This window comes from Rattus rattus, chromosome 3 (genome assembly GCF_011064425.1).
Source record: "Rattus rattus isolate New Zealand chromosome 3, Rrattus_CSIRO_v1, whole genome shotgun sequence".
Classification (NCBI taxonomy): domain Eukaryota; kingdom Metazoa; phylum Chordata; class Mammalia; order Rodentia; family Muridae; genus Rattus; species Rattus rattus.
The window spans coordinates 14,064,126-14,083,936 of record NC_046156.1 but is presented as its reverse complement, the minus strand read 5'-3'; the positions used below and the strand labels follow the sequence as shown (position 1 = coordinate 14,083,936).

The 19,811-nt window shown below is 41.3% G+C and overlaps 1 protein-coding gene across 1 annotated transcript in view; it reads right to left on the bottom strand.

Moving 5' to 3' along the window:
- The window catches only part of Prkacb (protein kinase cAMP-activated catalytic subunit beta), a 90,483-nt gene extending 79,224 nt beyond the window's left edge, over positions 1 to 11,259 (bottom strand). Inside the window, exon 1 of the mRNA XM_032897198.1 lies at positions 10,795 to 11,259. Coding sequence (XP_032753089.1) covers positions 10,795 to 10,840 — 46 coding nt within the window. The 5' untranslated portion in view covers positions 10,841 to 11,259. The remainder of the gene's footprint in view (positions 1 to 10,794) is intronic.
- Between the last annotated feature and the right edge of the window lie 8,552 nt (positions 11,260 to 19,811).

Genomic DNA, 19,811 nt, shown 5'->3' with positions numbered 1-19,811 from the left:
TTCTTGATGAGATGAGGTATCCAAATGAAGTACAGGGAAGGAGGTTACAGACAAGAAAGAAGGTTTTCTGAGGCTCAGTGATGATGAATAGTTATCCGTACAGAATTTGAAACCGTCTTAAATAGATGCTCGGCTTAAGGACAGAAAGAGATTGTGATGTCCATGCTTTTGGTAAATGAGAAGCAAGCAAGCCACAGATTAAATAACAGGAAGAATGGGCAGCCGTAGTACAGGTGAGTGACGACACCTCAAAAGAAGGAGTTTTCAAAGGTTAAGGAAAACATCTTTCCTCCCTAAAACCTATTTTCTCCCATTTCAAGTGTGGTAATTTTGGGGCTAGAGAGATGGCTCGGTGGTTGAGAGCTTGTGTGACTTAGGCTCCTAATATCCATTTCAGGTGGCTCAGGACTGTCCGTAACTCCAGCTCCAAAGGGACTGACACCTCTGATATTCAGAGCCACCTGCACTCATGGGGGAACACACAGACACACAGACACACACAGACACACACAGACACACACACACACACACACACACACACACACACACTTTAAAAGAAGTAATATGACTTTGATTCAGTAAACTGTTCTTTACTAAATAAAAGCAACCCCATCAGGTCAAGCAGCTGTTCCCCCAACTGTCGATGCAGTACAAAGTACTTCCCCCACATCACTTACAAAACAGAATTCAGTTTTTAAAAAATGCATGCATATGGATGTTTTGTCTTCATGAATGTCTGTGCCCCGTGTGCATGACTGGTGCCTGTGGAAGCTAGATGAGGATGGTAGATCATCTGAAAGGGATTACAGACATTTGTGAGCCACCATGTGGGTACTGGGAATTGAACCCAGGTCCTCTGAAAGCGCATAGATGCTTGCTCTTAAGCATTGAGCTGTCTCTCCAGCTCCCAAGTGTGGTATTTTTATCACCCATTAAACCGTCCATGATTTTCGTTTCCATCATGGCATAAGCCATCATCAACCCTGGCAAACTCTGGAGTGAAAATACTAAGCAAGCTCCCTGTTTCTTGTATGGATGAAAATGTCCTGAGGCACAGTCCTGGACTGCAGCGTACCATGTCTTTCTTACCACGTCAGACTCCATCCCTCTGGAACCCTAGGCACAGATGTCAGGTTTATCAGCATATATTCCCAGAGGAGTTTCATAAAGTATGAACAGTCAATGCCTAGCCAGTCCTTAATAATGACGACTTCCTCTGAAAAGGGCACATACACCCAGTAGAACGTGGGTCAGTTAACTATGATGAAGGTGCAGAGAGAAGCAGTGCAGGCTTCGATGACAGAGCACGGTGAGCTGCATAATTTCAGAGTTTTACATCTCTGGAACAAATCTCCTTTAAGTTTGATCACTTACAGAAAGAAGCAAGTGACCTTCCCCCCTGCCAGAGGATGTAAATGCAGGCTTGGGGACCCAGAGAGGATTTGTGACAATGCTTTACAAGTCCTTGCAAAAGATTTACATCAACATCTCCTGTACTATTTATGACAAAATGAAGACAGGCTGCAGACTCTGTGGCATGGACTGAAAGCCACAGGTTTCAGTCTAAAGCTTCTGCGATGCTCACTGGACATGAGAGTGGAACTTTGCCATCATTACACACTTCCTGCAGCGCAGGTAGCTAGATTCTAGTGCATTATGGTGAAGATGGTGATTTTAGTTATAAAGGGGTAAAGGATTCAATAACCAATTTTAATGAAGTCCACACTGCCAATGAGCTTTTTAAAATCATAGAGTACAGAAAGCTAATGTAGGAATCTCCACCATGTGAAGAGGACTTAACATGTTATGACAATACGATGAATAAATGACTTATAAACAATAAACAAGTGAGTGACGTTTTCCTAGGTAACAGAGTTAACAGCCCAGGTCACTTAGGACTCAGCTGTCTGCTCCTGAAGCAATGGCAAGGACTCGTAGAGTACATGCACTACCCAGAAGCTCCTCTTTTGGCCTCTTTGCTGATGCAAGTAAGGGTGATGACCTGTTTCCTGCTGGCACTGAGGATTATATGCATGGGAGACTTCAACAGTGAGACGGCAGGAAGATCCTCAATACTGACCAAGGAACTGCTGCTGATCACGAAAATGCAAAAACACTAATGAGGGTGCTTAACAAGAAATTTGCCTTCAATGGTACTGCAGTTGAGCATCTCCATAAATGTATTTCAGCTACCATGGCAGCTTCTGACAGAGATTGGGCAGGCTGAGAAAGACCAGGAGAGGTACATGGGTTTCAAGTGCTGACAACACTCTGAATCTTAAGTGAGGATTTTCTTGCAATGAGTAGATTTTCCCTTCTGTCATTTGTCACAGGTTTAAAACCGTCACAGTTTGTATAAGGTAACCATTTGGGGTCCACTTTTAACTTAGACTAGTCTAACTCCATCATGCAATCGACTGAAAAGAACCATTAAAAAAAGCATTTTCCAGCCTTACGGAATAACACTGTTGAAACTACAGTAAAGTTGTGATTGTGTGTGTGTGTGTTCCCTGCCCCATCATTTTCTGTTGTCACCATATGTACTTGATAGTTTTTTTTAATTCTGTTTCATATAATGTCAAATCTACCTAAGTCATTTTATTGTTTACAAAGTTTCCTAGCCACAAAGTCCTGTTACTGTTTTGTACCCACAACCTGTTCAGCACTTTTTACTCTGGTGTTCAAAGCCCTTCTGGTATGTTAGTGGCTTTCACTGACCCTCAACTGCTAAGGAGGCTACACCACAAATGTTTTGTGCATCCCTCCTTCTCGCTCTGATGGCTTCTGTTGTTCACAGCAGCAGTTCTCAAGCTTTGGGGACCCCTTTGGGAGTTGCTTATCAGATATCCTTCCTAGCAGATCTTTACATTACAATTCATAACAGCAGCAAAATTAGTTATAAAGTAGAACAAAATAACCTCATGGTTGGGGTGAGCATGACAGGAGGACTGCACCGAACCGTGGCAGCATTAGGACGGCTGACAAGTGCCGGTTCACAGCACCTCCCAACTGTTTTCAGACACTTGGATTAGGGCTTTTTGGCTCCCTATTGGGGTGCAAAGAAAATTTCCCAGAAATTCCATAGCAGCAGCTCCTTGGGGACTTAGTTCTCAATCCAAAGACTTGAAGCATATGCCCTGCATGTGAATGATTGCTTATTTTCATTTCCTCACTGTCTCCTCCCAGCTACTGCCATGGTAGCCATAGATGTCGGCAGTTTTACGAGTTTTGCTCATTGTTTAATATTCAAATATGCTGAAGCTAATGCAGATGTTGTTATGACATTAGTACTGTCTGGCAGGGTTTCTACACACAGGTCGGTCAAACAGCTGTGCATTCACACAGCTGAGATGAAACAACCTGGCCTGAGAACTCTGGGCAGCATCTTCTGCTGCAACCTGCTTTTAAGGTAGCTATGTTTTCATTAAACTGTACGTAAAACTCATTTTAAATTACTCGTAAAACTCATTTTAAATTACTCTTCTTCCATCCACCTGCCCACCATGGCCTCCCACGTGATCGTGCTACCCAGGTATATTGGTAGGTACGTGTGATATTTCAGAAGGTGCAGGTAGCAGGATATGACCTGTAACAACCCAGTAAGGGCAGATTCAAGTATACTGCTTACGCTTCTCTAACAGGCTCAGGAGAGAGCAGCTTTTGAAAAACCAAAGTAGCATCTTCCTACCTGCCCTCAAATACAAATAAAAACAAAATGAAATTTTGCTTCAGCTTTCTTTTTACTCAGCAATCCAGTCAAGCAGAGTTTATGGGAAAGCTGTGTTAGCATTTTTATTTCAAATAAAATACATTTGTACTAAAAAGCACACATGTGGTGGACACTGTTTCTGTGCTACACATCACATTGTCCTGTAGAGAACACCAGCAGAGAAACAAAGTAGCTGGAGTGCTGCACATAGACGTGTGACCCCAGACTCCACAGACAACTGCAGACCACTCACGAACTTTGCACTCGTCCCTATAGAAAGTCTCATGCTCCCTTACTGCCTAGCTCCCATGCCAGGCCCATGTGTCCTATGCCTTCCACAAACATTTTGAGTAGCTGTCTTCCAGCTTGAGGACAAGAAGCAGGTCTGACTTTTATCTGCATCTACACGCAGCACAGCACCTAGTGTGGTGCAGACACTCAGGAAGGGCCTGAGGGAGAAACATCAGAGGACTGATGACAGATACACAGATATTTTCTGTGTAAGTCTGAGCTGCAAGATGATTTGTCTCACAACTACAGCTGAAGATGAAACATATTCTCCCCCATGAACATTCATGACTGCTAACTTGGAAGCGGACGGGTATTCAAGGAGTTAACTTACCAGGAGAGCCAGCCCTTATAAAAGAAGCTAAGTAATGCTTATATGGTCACCTCCTAAAAAAGAATGACAAACAAATTTTATAAAATGAGACCATTAAATGGTCAAATCTCAAAGGCTCGATTTTTCAGGATGAAATCCACATGGGAAAGATGGGTCTGCCATAAACTTTCACATGAAATTCAACAACTGCCTAAGAAGTCACCACAGAGTCAACAAGTAACCTCAAGCACAGCCATAAGGCGTGGCACTCACATCTAGCTATAGCAAGCCAGATAAAAGACATCACATCTCTACTGGATTTCTAAGGCAGAACTAATTTCAACTAAGCTAGTGCAGTAATTCAATTAGTGCTTTTCTGTCTTTAAAAGAATCCTAAATTTAACCCAAAACCATTTGCTTAGACAGAGAGCAGTAAATCGAATTTATCATAGAACATCCAAGTCTTTCATTGTATGAGCTACAGGAAGGCATTACCCCCATCTAGTACACTAAAGCACACCAAAAGCCCCTGGGGCTAAATATCCACACCAAGGCCAACAACTTATTTCTAAAACAGAAATTTTATCAAATCTCTTTCCCTGATTTCAGAAGCTATAATGGTTGTCTTTAGGACCAAATTCTGAGTCTTCCCATGTGGCTCTGTCCTATGAGTTCATTATATAATCTTTATCACCAACTCCATAGTCTACCATTAAGTTAGAAAAGGCAATTTTCTTCCTAATCTTGACATAGTGTGTTGTCTCTGTCCTTTGAATTTCTCCTACAGTCTCTTTGGTTTCTCATTTCAGGATCCCACTAAGGATCCATCTCTTTGAAAGTCTTTTCAAACCTCGTCTACCCCATCCTAGGGGAAAAGATCAGTCCTTCTCTTGGCTCCCCTGCTAACCTTTCATGACTAATGTTGTTGTTGTCCTTTAGAATTGAATGTGGCCAATCTTTCTTTGTACATCATCACATGTACTCTAACACATAAGCTTACTTATGTGTACGGAATAAATGAATGAGTAAATGGATGGAAGAACAAGAAAAAAAAGCTTGATAAAGTATTTTATGTCTATGCCCAGGTTTCTCCTGATATGACCAAGGGAGCCTTTAACTCATGGTTCTCCTACTCCAGCCCATCGATTCCTGGTACTACAGGTGTGTGCACCACTACAAGACACTCCTGAAGAGCATGCACAGGTGTGTGCACCACATGCGTGAGTGTGATACACACACAGAAATCAAAGAAAAACCCCAGCTGTTAGCCCGCACGTCCACCTTTCTGACCCTGGGCCTCTGTTGTTTGCTGCAGAGTGCACCGAGCTAGCTAAACTGAAGCTTCCAGGGACTCTCCTGGCCTGGCCTGGCCTCCCTTCTCACCATAAAGGCCTGGATATTACAAATGTGCACTACTGTGCTGGCTTGAGTGAGTTCTACCACTGTGAACCCAGGGCTTCCTGGCTGCGCTTTATTCACTGAACTGACTCTCTGGACCTAGAAGGAGTATTTTTTTTTTCAAGACAGATTAAATGCTGTAAATAATTCAGTACTGATGTTTTATCTTCTATAAATTCCATATTTTTATAACTTTTCAATGGAAATTTATATTTACCAGAGGAAATTTGGTCACAAACCTATTTATTAATATAAATAGGTAACTATATTCTTAAATTTATAAATGATAATGATTGCTTTACCTTGTTAATTCAGTGGAGTATCACAACTAACTGTGGTTAACTTCTAACTGTCCATCAGAATCTTAAGCTACTCTGGCTTACACAGACTCTTCTTCCAGGCTAGTTTCTAGCTCTCAGCCATGGCTGCCCTTCCTAAGCTGGCTCTCATGCTTCTCCACCATCCTGCTGCCACAAGTGCAAAGCACCAACCTGTCTGTGTCCTGCAGAGGAGCCTGGGCAGAAGAGCAGGACGGATGACGCCCAAATGGGAGGTAGCTCTAAACAGTAATCCACACAAAAATAGAAATCGAGAACTAAAGAGATCAAGTGTTGAGTTCATAATTCTGTTTTATCTTTTAACCAAAACTATTCCCAAGTACCTCTGCCAGTCTATTGACAACTCCACTTCTAATTACCATTTAAGAAACTTGTTAATCTGATAAATAAAAAGTACAAAGACATAAGAAGAGAAAACTAAATTCACTTCTTGTCAACAATTGATCCTAAAATACTGTCAATCAAATATACATTTCCACCAAAGGGAACTTCAGGGAACTTTTTGAGTCTATCAAACTACTACATCTTAATTTGTACACTATGTTTATAAGTCGTTACCTAGAAGAAATGCAGATGACTTTGAGAAAATATATATCTAGAATTTTGTTCATCTAAATACACTCTTTATTAACAAAATTATAGATTAAGGGTTGGCGTTTTTATTAAATGTAAAGACATCGCTTGTCAAAAACAGGCTGTCAACCCACCAAACATCATCTAGACAAGTGCAAGGGAAAATACAGTCCTTCCGTGGTGCGGCTGCGGTCCATGTGCTCAACAGCAGCATCTGTGTAGAAACCACCTCACTGGGCAGTGACGTGGAGAACATATCTACCATCATAGGACTATTTAAAATCATGGTAAGATGCAAAAGCCTAAATTCATTAATAGCAATGTAAGTTCAACTGACCTCTTGGCTTGCTTACTACCTAACAGGAAGATAAGGGAAATTTAGAAATGAGGAATAAACCACATGACAATGAAGGTTTTAAGAGTAGAAAGGTGATTATATATGGTTAATTTAGCATTGAAAATGAAATACCTAAAGAAAATAATTTAGCCCTGCCCCCATTTTTAGATGATGATATGAATCTAGAAAATGGTACAGGAATGATAATCTTCCTTATTTAAGATAGTCAGCAGATCCAAATAGAGTTATCATTGGAAGTAATGAAGTATGTTATCATTAATAAACTGAAACAAAGAACTGGCTATTCTTTGTCCTGAAGCTGACTTTCTGCTGGGTACTCAAAAAGAATGCTCAGCAGGACTCTTAGGTTAGAGGCTCTGATTCTAGCCTAAGTTCAGATGCCACTCCTTGATGAACTACGATGCAACCTTTAACTAGTTACACATCATTTCTTTATCCACTTTTGAAAATGGGGCAACATTAGAACCATTCCATAGGGTTTGAAAAGGTATGCATGGCAATGTGTGCAAAGCACCCAGAGAAAGACACACACTAGTTCTCCAAAACGTTAAGAAGTTTGCATTTGCTGAACTTAATCTACTGATGACTTTCTCTGATCAGTTTCTACCTATTCTCAAGGTCTCTTTTTCCTTTCTCTTTTGAGACAAGGTCTCATGATGTCACTATTGCTGACCTCAACTTTATATTGAGCAGGCTAGCCTTGAACTCAGAAGCCTTGAACAGCCGTCTTCTGCCTCTCCAGTGTTGGGATTAAAGGTGTGTGCCATCTCATCTAGTCTAAGCTCCAAGGTCATTTCCAAAAACCATCATAAAACCACTGGGCTACAGAGTAGCTTTCCTACTTCTGCTCATGGGAGAATTAACACCCAACAGTGGTTACCCCTGGACACGCTTACCATGTGTAATATGTAGATCACTGACAGCCTGGAGATGTAAAATATGTTTTAAAAGAACAAAAACATTTCCCTGATTAAAAGAAAAGCATGGGGTTCTGTGGGTTTCTTTTTTTCCCTCTTTTGTATTAATAAGACTATGTGAGCAACATATTTAACTGGGAAATAAGATACTCTTGAATCACAAGGATTGAAACATCTCTGAGACTTGTAGCCTCTTGTTTCTAAAAGTTTAAGGTTCTACGTATTAAATGATGTTTAAATAAGTATACTCAAATTTTGGAAGACATTGTTTCAAGAGTAATTTTTAAAACACATAGGAGACTTATATAAAGGCAAAAGTTGTTCTTTGAAACACCCCCGTTCTCTGAGGAATTCAAATTAACTTATCTCTAGAAACTGTGGAGATCAGAATGGAATCCTTTAATTTTGTGGGTGTAGGAGCAAGGCCTTGGATGGTCAAAGCTAAAAAATTTAAAAAAAAAAAGTCAAGCCAAACCAAATCAAACTAAAACAACACTGATAAAACAACCCCCAAACAAAAACAACCCCCTAAACAAACAAAACAAAAAACAAGGAGCTACCAGAGCCTCACATTTATCTTTATACCCAACTTCATTCTTTGGGAGTATTTTTAGAATTAAACTCTAGAATTACCTGTCTGTGGGAGGCTTCTTCCTCATCAAACTGCAGATCTTACCTTCATATCTTTAATTAGCACTTCAAATCAAAAACTTCCCTGCTGATAATTTCTGGTGTTCTAATTTTACTCTCAGTGTCAGCACTTACAGTCTACCTTTCACCTGATACTACATAGTAAAACCTTAGGATTTTGTCCACAGGGTCTACCAGGAAACCCAAAGTGGGTAGTAACTACTCTGAAAGAGGACAGACTAATTACTTAGTGACGTGGGATGCAGTGAGAGCATCAGTGCTGTTCTTCACTCTCTCGTTAAGAACACGATCTCAACCCTTGCTTCTTCAGGGCTGGCACTTGGTTGGGTCTTGAGATAGGATGAGTGCATAGACTGAACTCTTAAGATCACATACATATATCTACAAGTGTATTTTATGTATCAAGAGAAGTTTAAATAATTACATTTAAAACATGAGCCTCAAATTTTCAAGAATAATTCATTTGAAAATATACAGAACATTTAGTCACACAATGGTAAGACATGTTTTGTCATGAAGTTTTATGAAATTATACCACTTCTTTGCTACAGAAGAACACCAGCACATCAGCAAACATTTCTCCAAATGAAGCCATGAGAGCTGATCCACAAATGCCTCATATGATTTCCCATGAGACATCTGCTACCTTCTTTCCACACTTCACAATATTTTGCAAATTATTCTAAAGATCTTCAGTTTCTATAAATAAACTCACACAAGACTTTGTCGTAGTTACCAGTTTAAATTCACATCATCTGGGGGAACTGGTTGGAAACATAATAGCAGAAATGTATAGACTACTGGAGAGTGGATTATCATTAAAAATATAAGAACTGTAAAGACAGCACTTGCTAAGAACATTACTGGGCTGATCCAACTATCAAGTTCATTTTTATAACACACTCAGCATAGACTGGACAAGAGAAATAGGGGAAGAGTAATGTTAAGTGGATATAAAATTTTGTCATACTTCATTTTTTGTGAGTCTGTATGATTAGTTACTACATTTGCACAATAAATAAAGATAATACGGAAGTCCTAATTCTACATTGGCTTTTCAAGTTGGCACATGCTCACCTACAGTTTGCACTACTGTTCATATAACTGTCCGGGAACAAACCATATTAATGAAACAACCCCCTAAATCTGACTTTGTGGTTTACATTCCATAAAAGCAATAGCTGGACCGTCTGTCGATTCAATTCTGCTGTATTCATGAGGATCAAAAGCTGTTTGCTTCAAGCTAATTACAGGATTAGCTGTATTCTTCTGCTATAAACACAGACATAACGGAAGATATTTTTTACAGAATCATGAACAAATTGTCAGACTTACTTCAAGGGCTGAGATGTCATTTACAATGTAACAAAAGAGTACTGTTCGTTAATTATTCTGAATTAGAAATTATAATATGAACCGTATAATGGCACACGATTTTTTCACAACCTGTTAACACTACACGTGTATATGTGTTTACATATAAAACCGTGCTACTACACCTCCACGACTCTTGAAATTTTGTATAAAGTACTGAATGTCTGCACTTTGAGCTCTCAGAAGAAAGCACTTCAGCTTTCTTCTTTCCTCATCACCTTTAAGTTTTACAGGCATCCTGGTGCATTCCTGGATGTCTAGGGTAAAAACAAAGCTGTCTCACTTTTTTTTTCCCTCGAATGGATAAAGTTGCTGCTTGTGTTTATGTCTGCCATCCCTAATGTGGGTGAAAGAAAGAGCCTTAGACACTGAGGGTTAACGTCACCTTTGGAGACTCACACCCGGCACTCACCTTGTGATGAGATTGATATATAGATCCATGAGAAGTAAAAAAGAGCCAACTCAACCCAAACGCACTACCTGTAGCTCCCCTAAAAGAGGAGTTAGGGTGTTGGGGGCTCTGGGAAAAGGGAGAAGAGCTAAGGGTGCGATCACAAAAGGGACTTCTTTTCAAGGACCATATTTGGGGAAGCTTTCCAGACTGTGGCAGCCCTCCTCGCTCTAGTAAAACAGGGGATCACAGAGACCGCGCGGCCCGCCTTCCCTCCAGCAAGCCCGGGCGCTCGGCCCTCACCCCGGAGCCTTAGTGGGGGAGGGGACAGAGGAGGCGGCCGGCCCCCGGGGCCCCTGGAATTGTTAGCTGCGGCCGCCGCGAGGCCTGGCCCGTGGCTCGCGGCCTTGGGGGACTCCGGCCCGGGGTGCTGCACCGCAGCCCATCCGGCGGGAACCCAGCCAGGGCCTTCAACTCGACTCACCGCTCTCCACTTCGCTGCCTTTCTTGGCGATCGCCGTGTTCCCCATGACCCGGGAGTCGGTAAGCGGGAGTGACGGAGGGGAGGGGACCGGGGCCGTCCCGCCGCCCCGCAGTCTGCAGCAACTCCTGCTTTTGTTTGACTCCCACAGACCCTGGAGCGCAGCGTCCGGGTGCACAGAGCGGCTGGGTGTCTAGAAGAGATGCTGCGAGCTCCCGGGCAGAAACCGGGACTGTGGCGGTGGCGGCGGCGCGCGGACACTCCCCCTTCCCGAGCCCGCCCTCCAGGCGCGTCCCCGACACTGCGCGTCCCCAGTAAACGCACACCCAAAGTGCGACCTCCGCCTCTTTCCGGGCGGGCGCGCCGGAAGTGACGTACGCAAGCCCCCCGTTGGATGGGAACCCCCTCTGTGCAGCGCTGAAGTGGTAAATAATTGTTCTCCGGAGTGGATGCTGAGCTTGGCCTCGGAGGCTAATCTCGAGGTTGCGAGGGACATGGAAACCGTTAGCTTGGAAGCACCCCAAATCCTTCCTCGGCGTGGTATCCGGTGCGGTAGAGCCGGACGGGGGGCACAGTGCCAGGGCTCGGCTTGCTCCCACATCCGTGCTGCCTGCGTTCCGCATACAAAGGTTGCTCACTCGGTGGCTAGAGGAATGTGCGTGCGCTCCTCCGCTTCCTGCGGACCCTGCTGATCCTTAGGTCAGCCTTGGCCAGGAACGCTGGCCAGCTGCCACTGGAACTTCTTCCCTTCGCTCTAATAGGTATTCTTCCAACACACTAGGTCAATCGCCAACTTTCTGGACAGGTTATTCCTTCCCGAGTTCGCTTTCCTTGGTCTCACCTAATCACCCTCTTCTGTCAGACTTTCTAAGGAGAGATGCGGGAATGTATTACTGTTTTTACACAAGTACGTTATGTGCATCATCAGAGTCACTAATTTCATGTGTAAATTTCAAAATAAATACATTCCCAATTGATTGTTGCGTTTTTATGCATCTTAGAGAACTTAAGTTTTCTGTGAGGTTATTAGATATTTAATCACCTAGCTCTCTAGTAGTTTTTGTACTGTATTCTTTTGAGCTTTGCTATCTAAGCAAGAATTCCAGATTTATAACAGAAAGATTAACTTCTGGAAGGTCAGAGACCATGTATATTAATGTCTGCAGCTCAAACTACAATTGGGGTATAATGAACTGATGGCTGTTGACTGGAAAGTAAGTTAAGGAGATTTTTCTTAGAACGTTTTTAAAGTTTTGTTACTGGGGGGGAAAGTAGCGGTGACTGGAAGATTCTAAACAAAGTCATGTTTCTATTTCTTATCGGCAATTATGTTAAAGCCAAGGGTGCACACCAAGTACACTGCATTCTAAGTGTTGTACAAATAGTAAGTAATTTCCTCATAAAGTCTCTATGAAAATGTAGCGTTACTATCATTGTTTTACTTAAGGTCCAGCGGGGGCACAGAGACATTAAAGGACTTACCTAAGTCGCACAGATATTACCTAATTAGAATTTGAAATGAAGAAGGTAAATCCATACCATCTGGAAAAAAATGCCAGAATGGTATATTTATTATTTTGGTTTTAAATGAATTGAGAAATTATAACTTAAGAATAGACCATTGTTTAGAGAAGATGTCGTTTACATACCAAGGTCAGAAAATAACTTTAATCACTCGATACGAAAATAACTTTAATCACTCAATACTACTGATCGGGGCTACCACAAACTGGAATAAACTGTGATATAACTTTCAAACATACACACACACAGACACACACACACACACACATATATGTGTGTGTGTGTGTGTGTGTATGTATATCTTCAGACCATGCCAGAAACTTAGTGCAGTATCTATCATCGACATATATATTTGTCCAATTAGTCCTTTCCAAATGTTTTATTTGTCCAAGGAAGTATGAAAATACTTTATCAGTCACTTCTTCAGATTTTACTTTTTGTAAAGATCTTCATGTCTTATAAAATTAATAATTTACCTGTTTCTCTGGCTAATCAGCTCTGATTTTTTTTGGATTCCTACATCCAACCAAAGAACCCACACAAAAACTGAAGGGGGATAGTATGATGCTTTGAATAGGTATGGCCCCCATAGACTCATGTGTTTGAGTGCTTGGCCACAGAGAGTGTCTCTATTAGGAGGTGTGGCCTTGATGGAGGAAGTGTGTCCTTGTGGGGTGGGCTTTGAGGTCTTTTATGCTCAAGCTAAGGTCAGTGACACAGTCCCTCCTTGCCGACTGTGAATCAAAATGTAGAATTCTCAGCTCTATCACCAGGTCTACCTGCAAGCTTCCATGCTTCCAACCATGATGACAATGGACTGAACCTCTGAAACTGTAAGCCAGCCCCAATTAAATGTTGTCCTTTGTAAGAGTTGCCTTGGTCAGGGTGTCTCTTCTCAGCAATAAAACTCAAACTAAGACAAATAGAGAAAAGTGTTCTGTCCTCTGATAAGCAGTTGGGCTCCAAAATGTGAGCTCAGTCTTCATGTGGGTCCTCCAGCAACCAGAGATGGGGCAGTCCCTAAAGCTCTTGCCTGTTTGTGGATCCCGTTCCCCTAACTGAGATGCCTTGTCTGGCCTCAGTGGGTGAGGATATACCCTGCAGAGACTTGATGTGCCAGGGTGGGGGATACCCAGGGGGTACACAACCTCTGAGAGGTGAAGGGGAGAGGGTAGATAGAGGAACTGTATGAGGGGAGATTGGGATGGGGGGGCAGCAATTGGGATGTAAAATGAATAAATTAATAGGAAAAAGTGTGGCTTTTGTTTATACTGTAAGACATCTGTGTTGTGGTAAATCAAATTCCCTCCATATAAAATCCCACTGACTTGGCAAGATAGAGAATTAGTTTAGTCCTTGAGAATGTTGACTATATTGTTCCCTGAGTTTCATTAAATATAAATAGAATAGCAAGGAGAGCAGACATGGAGGCCCATACCGTTAATCCCAGACTAAGGAAGCAGAGACGGGTGCTACACAGTGAGTTCCAGGACATCCAGGGTTACACAGACCCTGTCTCAAAAGAGAGATGTGGATGGGTTGGGGAGAAAGCAAGTAGATCACAGGATGTGAGGTTTATGTCGGCACCCAGTGATATCACACCCTTCCCAGTTTTAGCTTTGTGAATGCAATGTTTCGTATACTTTAAAAGTCCACTAACAAACCACATACACTCCAAATTTTATCGACTTTGTCTGAGAAGGACCTTCCTAGACCCCCTAGAATATTCCTGCTGCCCCCCTAGCAGTGACTTTTTACGTGTATGCAGGCCTGAGCACTAGCTGAAATGATAAGTGTACATGATTTTTCTCTTCCCTTAACCCTATTTTCAGTCATGAGTCATCTCTAGTAAGAGAGAAGTCTCCATTTACCGTCCATTTGGAAGGAGGCCATCAGCACCTCTTAGAAAGGTGGGCACTTAAGAGGTGGCTCATCAGGTAAAGCTCTTGGCAAGCCAGGTTGTTTCTGTTTCTACAGCCCTCTTAAAGGACAGTGGGGATGCCAGCCACCAGGGAAGGAGGAGAGATGGGATCTTGAGAGCAAGTTCACTGGCCAGGCTAGGTCAGGCCAGTGTAGAACTAAGAACTCCAGGTTCAGCAAGCCGTGCTGCCTCAAAGGCTGACAAAGATGAAGAAAGACTCCTAACATCACTGCGGAGCCTGCACATGCGCACCCGTGTGTGCTTCCACTCACAAGTGTGTCCACGTTGTGTAAACACGCATACACACATGCATAAGAGGAAGCTGTGCATACTCTTACAACATCCTGATGGTGAGTAATTTTTTAAAACGCCATCTCTCTTTCCTCTGTCCCTTTTGAGAGGAAAGTAAATTATTTGTTTACAACACAGAAAATGAGACCCACATGAATTTCCTGTCGTTTTTTTTTATACTATCGTTATGGCTTGTTTTATACTGCTTATTTAGTAAGCATGAGTTACTAAATAGATGTCTGTCCTATTATTAGAGACCTGTGGTTGAAAATAATGTTAAAAGAAAGCACCAGGTAATTCATAGCTGCTTTTGTCCTTCATACTAGTCACTACACACACACACACACACACACACACACACACACACACACACACACACACGGCTTTATAGGGGTGATTGGAGTATTTTAGGTAATAATGCTTTAAAAGTACACTATGGTTATTGATTAGTTAATATTAATGATCACTTATAATTGCACGCATGCTGCTTTTGATGATTAGAAAGGCATTTTCAATAGGAAATCATTACATCCTATCTAAAAGACTATCTCACAGTCGGATCTTTCTAAATTCTACAAATGGCAAAAATCTTTAGCTGTCCAGCTGTTCTGGGATGGTTGGATGGAACACCAGCCTCTTTTGACCACCAGTCACTTCGCTACACCATACACAAGCATGGGGTAAACCTGTACTTCACCTCTCTACTGCAGTCAGAGTAGGGAGCAGATTGTACAGAGAAAGATTGTCCTTCTGTATCCCATTGTCACTAACCTATGAGCATGCAGTGCTGTGTGGAAGGGAAAACCAGTGTGAACTGCTTTAGAAATTGTTGTTGTAAAAGCATTCTTGTCATTTTAATCTGATCATCACGACGACAGTACCTAACAGAGAAGAGAGCTTGCATATAGAATACATATATAATGAAATACATATGACTTGCATTTCTCAAATAAATAGAAGTCGAAAAGGACTAAGTAACTTGACCCGAGGTTTCTGGGCAGTAAGTGTCATAGCGTAACTTATACTCCCTCACTGTGGAAAGCAGCCGTGACCTCAGTCTTAATGAAACTCAGACTTTAGTGTCTCTATTTTACAGATGAGAAACTGAGCCTTCAAAACAGCGAGGCTCTGCGGCCTTCTCTCCCCAGTTCCCATTAACTCAGGGGTGAGAAAATTAAAAAAAAAAAACTAAATGCATGTTTATATTCTAGTTTTTTCTTATAATGCCAAGTTCTTATATTGTTTACTTAATTGCTAAGAATTTTGAAGAACAGTATCCTGCAAAATGATGTACAGGAATGACAGCTCTTGGTTTTGCTTTTGGTTTTGTTATTTTTTTTTTCGTTTACTGGGCCAGATAAACAAATTGAATCTTTGTATGGACAAGCAATTTTGATTTTATATCATCTTATATCACATAAATATAAACAGGGACTTATTTTGCCATCAAGGATTATAGTTATTATGAATACTTAGTTCATATAACCTTTCATTATTGTGTAGTTAAGTCATGAACCAAGTTTAATACTAGATGAAAGGTATAATTTCCCAAATAAAGAAGTCATTTTATAATAAATTAGAAACATAAAAATTGCTCAAATAATTCTAGAAGTCTATAAAAGATTTTTGTCAGGCAGAATTGGACTACCATTGTTCAAGATTAATTTATTATCTAAGGTCTATTATTCATCTTTTACAAGAAAGGAAGTTAACATATCTGACTGTGATTAAGTAACTTGCTCAGAGGAGAAAAGGAAATGATAGCTAAAGTCTAAGTGGAATTATGGCCTGTCCTTTTTGCAGAGTGACTGGAACCCAAACTCAGAATGTTGGAAAATATAAAAAGCAGAGGGAGATGCAACAATATATTTGCCACTTCCTATATGTAAGATGCTCAGAGAAGATTTATGTGTGATCTGGATGCTCTGATTTTACTAGTGTACTTACAAAAAGTACACAGAAGCCTTGTTGTGTGGGTGTATGGTTGTGTATTTTTGACTCATTGTCAGAACAAACATAACACCTAAATTTGCAAATCTTTGCTGCTCTGTGAAGTCACCAGATGTAACATAAGTAAGACCTTTCATGAATTGTCAGTTTTTTCTGTTTGGAGCCTTTTACCAATGTCAAGTGGGAAGACTGACCCACTCTATGAACTTAGAATTGTACTCATATTATTAATAGTGACAGTCCATAGAGTTTGGTATAGTAATGTAAGAAGAGTTGAGGCTTTGTCAGCAGAAAAAACTGGATACAAGACATCATTCTCCTACTCTCTGTGATTTGCATATACATTAATTTCCATTGGCAATATACGAAATTATATAGTTAAATACAAAAAGCACTCAGGATAGCTTTGATTTTAAATAACGAACAAGGGTGACTAAAAATGAAGTGCTATAAAACAGGGGAGGAGGAGGAATAAGAGGAGGAGGAAGAGGAGGAATAGGAGGAGGAAAAAGGAGGAGGAGGAGGAAAGAGAGGAGGAGGAGGGGAAGGGGAAGAAGAAGAAGAAGAAGAAGAAGAAGAAGAAGAAGAAGAAGAAGAAGAAGAAGAAGAAGAAGAAGAAGAAAAGTAGTAGTATAGTAAAGTGAAGGAGTTCACAGTCAGTGAAATTCAAAGGACGCCTGGAAAGACTCACAGAAGTGTCCCCTACAGACACTCACTGGAAGGCTATACAGCTGCCAACGTTGAAGAACCGGGTACCTCCAAAGAGCTGCAGGGCAGCTGCTGCTTGGCGTTTTCTGTTGATTCAGCAAAGGGAATCAAACAGAGACAAATCAACCATCCATCCCCACCTCTTCTCAGCCTTATCTCTTTACCACAAGTCAACCTATAAGGAGAAAATGCTATTGGCTTATGTTGGCTGAATGTTCTGTGTTTACCCAGAAGAAGGCAACTGGTTGGCAATCTCATGAGAATCATTTGCAGGGGAACAGGACTACCTGAAAGATTGGAATGCAACTGAACAACACAAAGTCTTCTGTGTGAACAGCATCAGCAGGGCATCAGTCTCTTAGTGGAACAGCCTTGCAGTGCTCCTCCCTCCTCCAAATGAGCCTGACTGTGTCATAATGTCATAGGTTATTGGGGGGAGGTGTTGTTTAAGTTATAGATATAAGTAATATGCTGTTACCTATATGAAAAGGATAATAATGTGCTCCCTAGAATATCCTAGAATATGTCTGTAGTAATTATTGTATCTTCAGTGACAGGGAAATTAAGATATCTAGTTACTGTCATAAACCAGGGCATTATCCTGGAGTACTCGTGTGGGAACGATGCAATCACAAAGTTCCTTAGCAGTTGGTCAGGGAGGCAGAAGAACATATTGAATGATGGGATGTGAGGAGGACTGGGCACCTCTTCTGGTTTTCAGGATGGAAGAAGGTAAGAGCGGCAGAATGGGAGTGGCCTGTAGGAGCTGGGAAAAGCAAGGAAGTGTCTCATCCTTGGAGCTCTTCAAAAAGACATCCAGCCATGGAGACGTGACCATGTTATAACAAGGAGACCTGGGTCAAAGTTCTGACCCACAATCTAAGAATTTTGCATTTCTTTAACAGCTTATGATAATTTACTATGGTAGCACCAATGTCTAATAAATTTAAAATAGATTCAAGAAAAAGTTAGGAAAAATAATTTGCTAGTTGGCCTGGACATAGGATCCCAAGCCAGTGGTCAGTGATCTTCACAGCATTGTGGATACACTAGAAATTCTTACATTTAGGAACACAGACAGGATAAAGAGTGTAAGTACCATTAACTGTTTTAAATTATTCTGATAAATAGATAATTCTTTAGGTTGCAATTAATGAAAATGAAGTTAAATATACTTCTTTGGTTTCTGACCTGAAGGATCAAATGGTTATTTCAATAAAGTCTTCAGAATATGACATGACCATTATAAAAATAAATGTTTCCTTTTTTTAATTTTGAAATTGACAATTATTTTGTATTAATTTGCATGCAAATAGTTGACCTTAGAGTATATTCTATGTGAAACCACAATTATTGTTTTGTTAGATATGATTAACTGTCCTAAATAAGGGATTATTTCCCTGCAAGTTTAGGGGCCGGAGAGGCAGAGTCCCTGTCCAAAGAGGAGGGAACAAAAGAATTGGAAAGATGTGCGGTGTCTGAAACTGTGTGGGGTGATAAGACCAGTGCAGACAATACAGATCTAGCGTAGGATTCAGAGTTGTTTCCAAGGCAGCGCTGAAGGGCGCCCACAGTTCTTCAGAGTAAGTTCTCCCACACGCAGCATCCTTGCCTTTGAAATTGCTCTTGGCAAGATGATAAAAGTGATCATGTAGCCAGCCTCTGACTTGAAAGAATCGTAAGTTACAAACCACAGAAATTTCTCAAAGGCAGAAAGTCAGTAACAGAGGGATCTGTGAGAAAAAAAAAAACATAATCAAAAGCTTAATATAATCAAGAAGGTTTGATTTGCCAGTGTGTGCGTTTGGAGTTCGAGCTAGCTCTTTTCCAGAAAGTTAAAGGCCTGGTACCTGGTTGACTTCTGCTCTACACAATAGCAAGCATCACCGACCATAATTCAAGACAGAGGACAGCCCTCCTCTACTGCAGGGGACTCAGAACAACCCACCTTTTAAGATGATGTGATCTGGAGCCCAGCCTGGTGGTACACACTTTTAACCTTAGGACTTAGGAGGCAAAAGCAGGAGGATCTCTATGAATTGGAGGCCAACCTGGTCCCTGCAGCAAGTTCTAAGACAGCTGGGGCTCTGTAGAAAGACCCTATCTCAAATGGCTAGGAGAAGGAGACAGAGAGAAAAGAGTGCGTGGGCTCTGTGTGAGCTTTGATGTTCATATATTTTAGTGCGGCCCAAATGTTCATTTTAAAGAAGTAACACCGCCACAGTCTATTGATTGCCTAGATCAGCAATCTCAACACATAGTTCAACGTAAACCCTTGTAAGTACTGAGGTTTGTAGTGGATTTAAGGAGTCGGTACTAACGATTTATCTAGTATATTTTTAATACTATCTCTCTCTCTCTCTCTCTCTCTCTCTCTCTCTCTCTCTCTCTCTCTCTCTCTCTGTAATATGGAAATTAGTGGAGAAAATACTCAATTGGGAAAACTAGAATTGTTGAAGTTTACCTTGGACCACATACTATACAAGACATTCATGTCTACTCATTGAATCCCTAAATTACCGTCCATAGTCTGTCCACCACCATCCCAGCTGACAGGTGATGCTGAATGACAGGTGATAAGCTTTCTTCTGGATGGGATGGCAATGTCTGTCTTATAGCTAGTCTA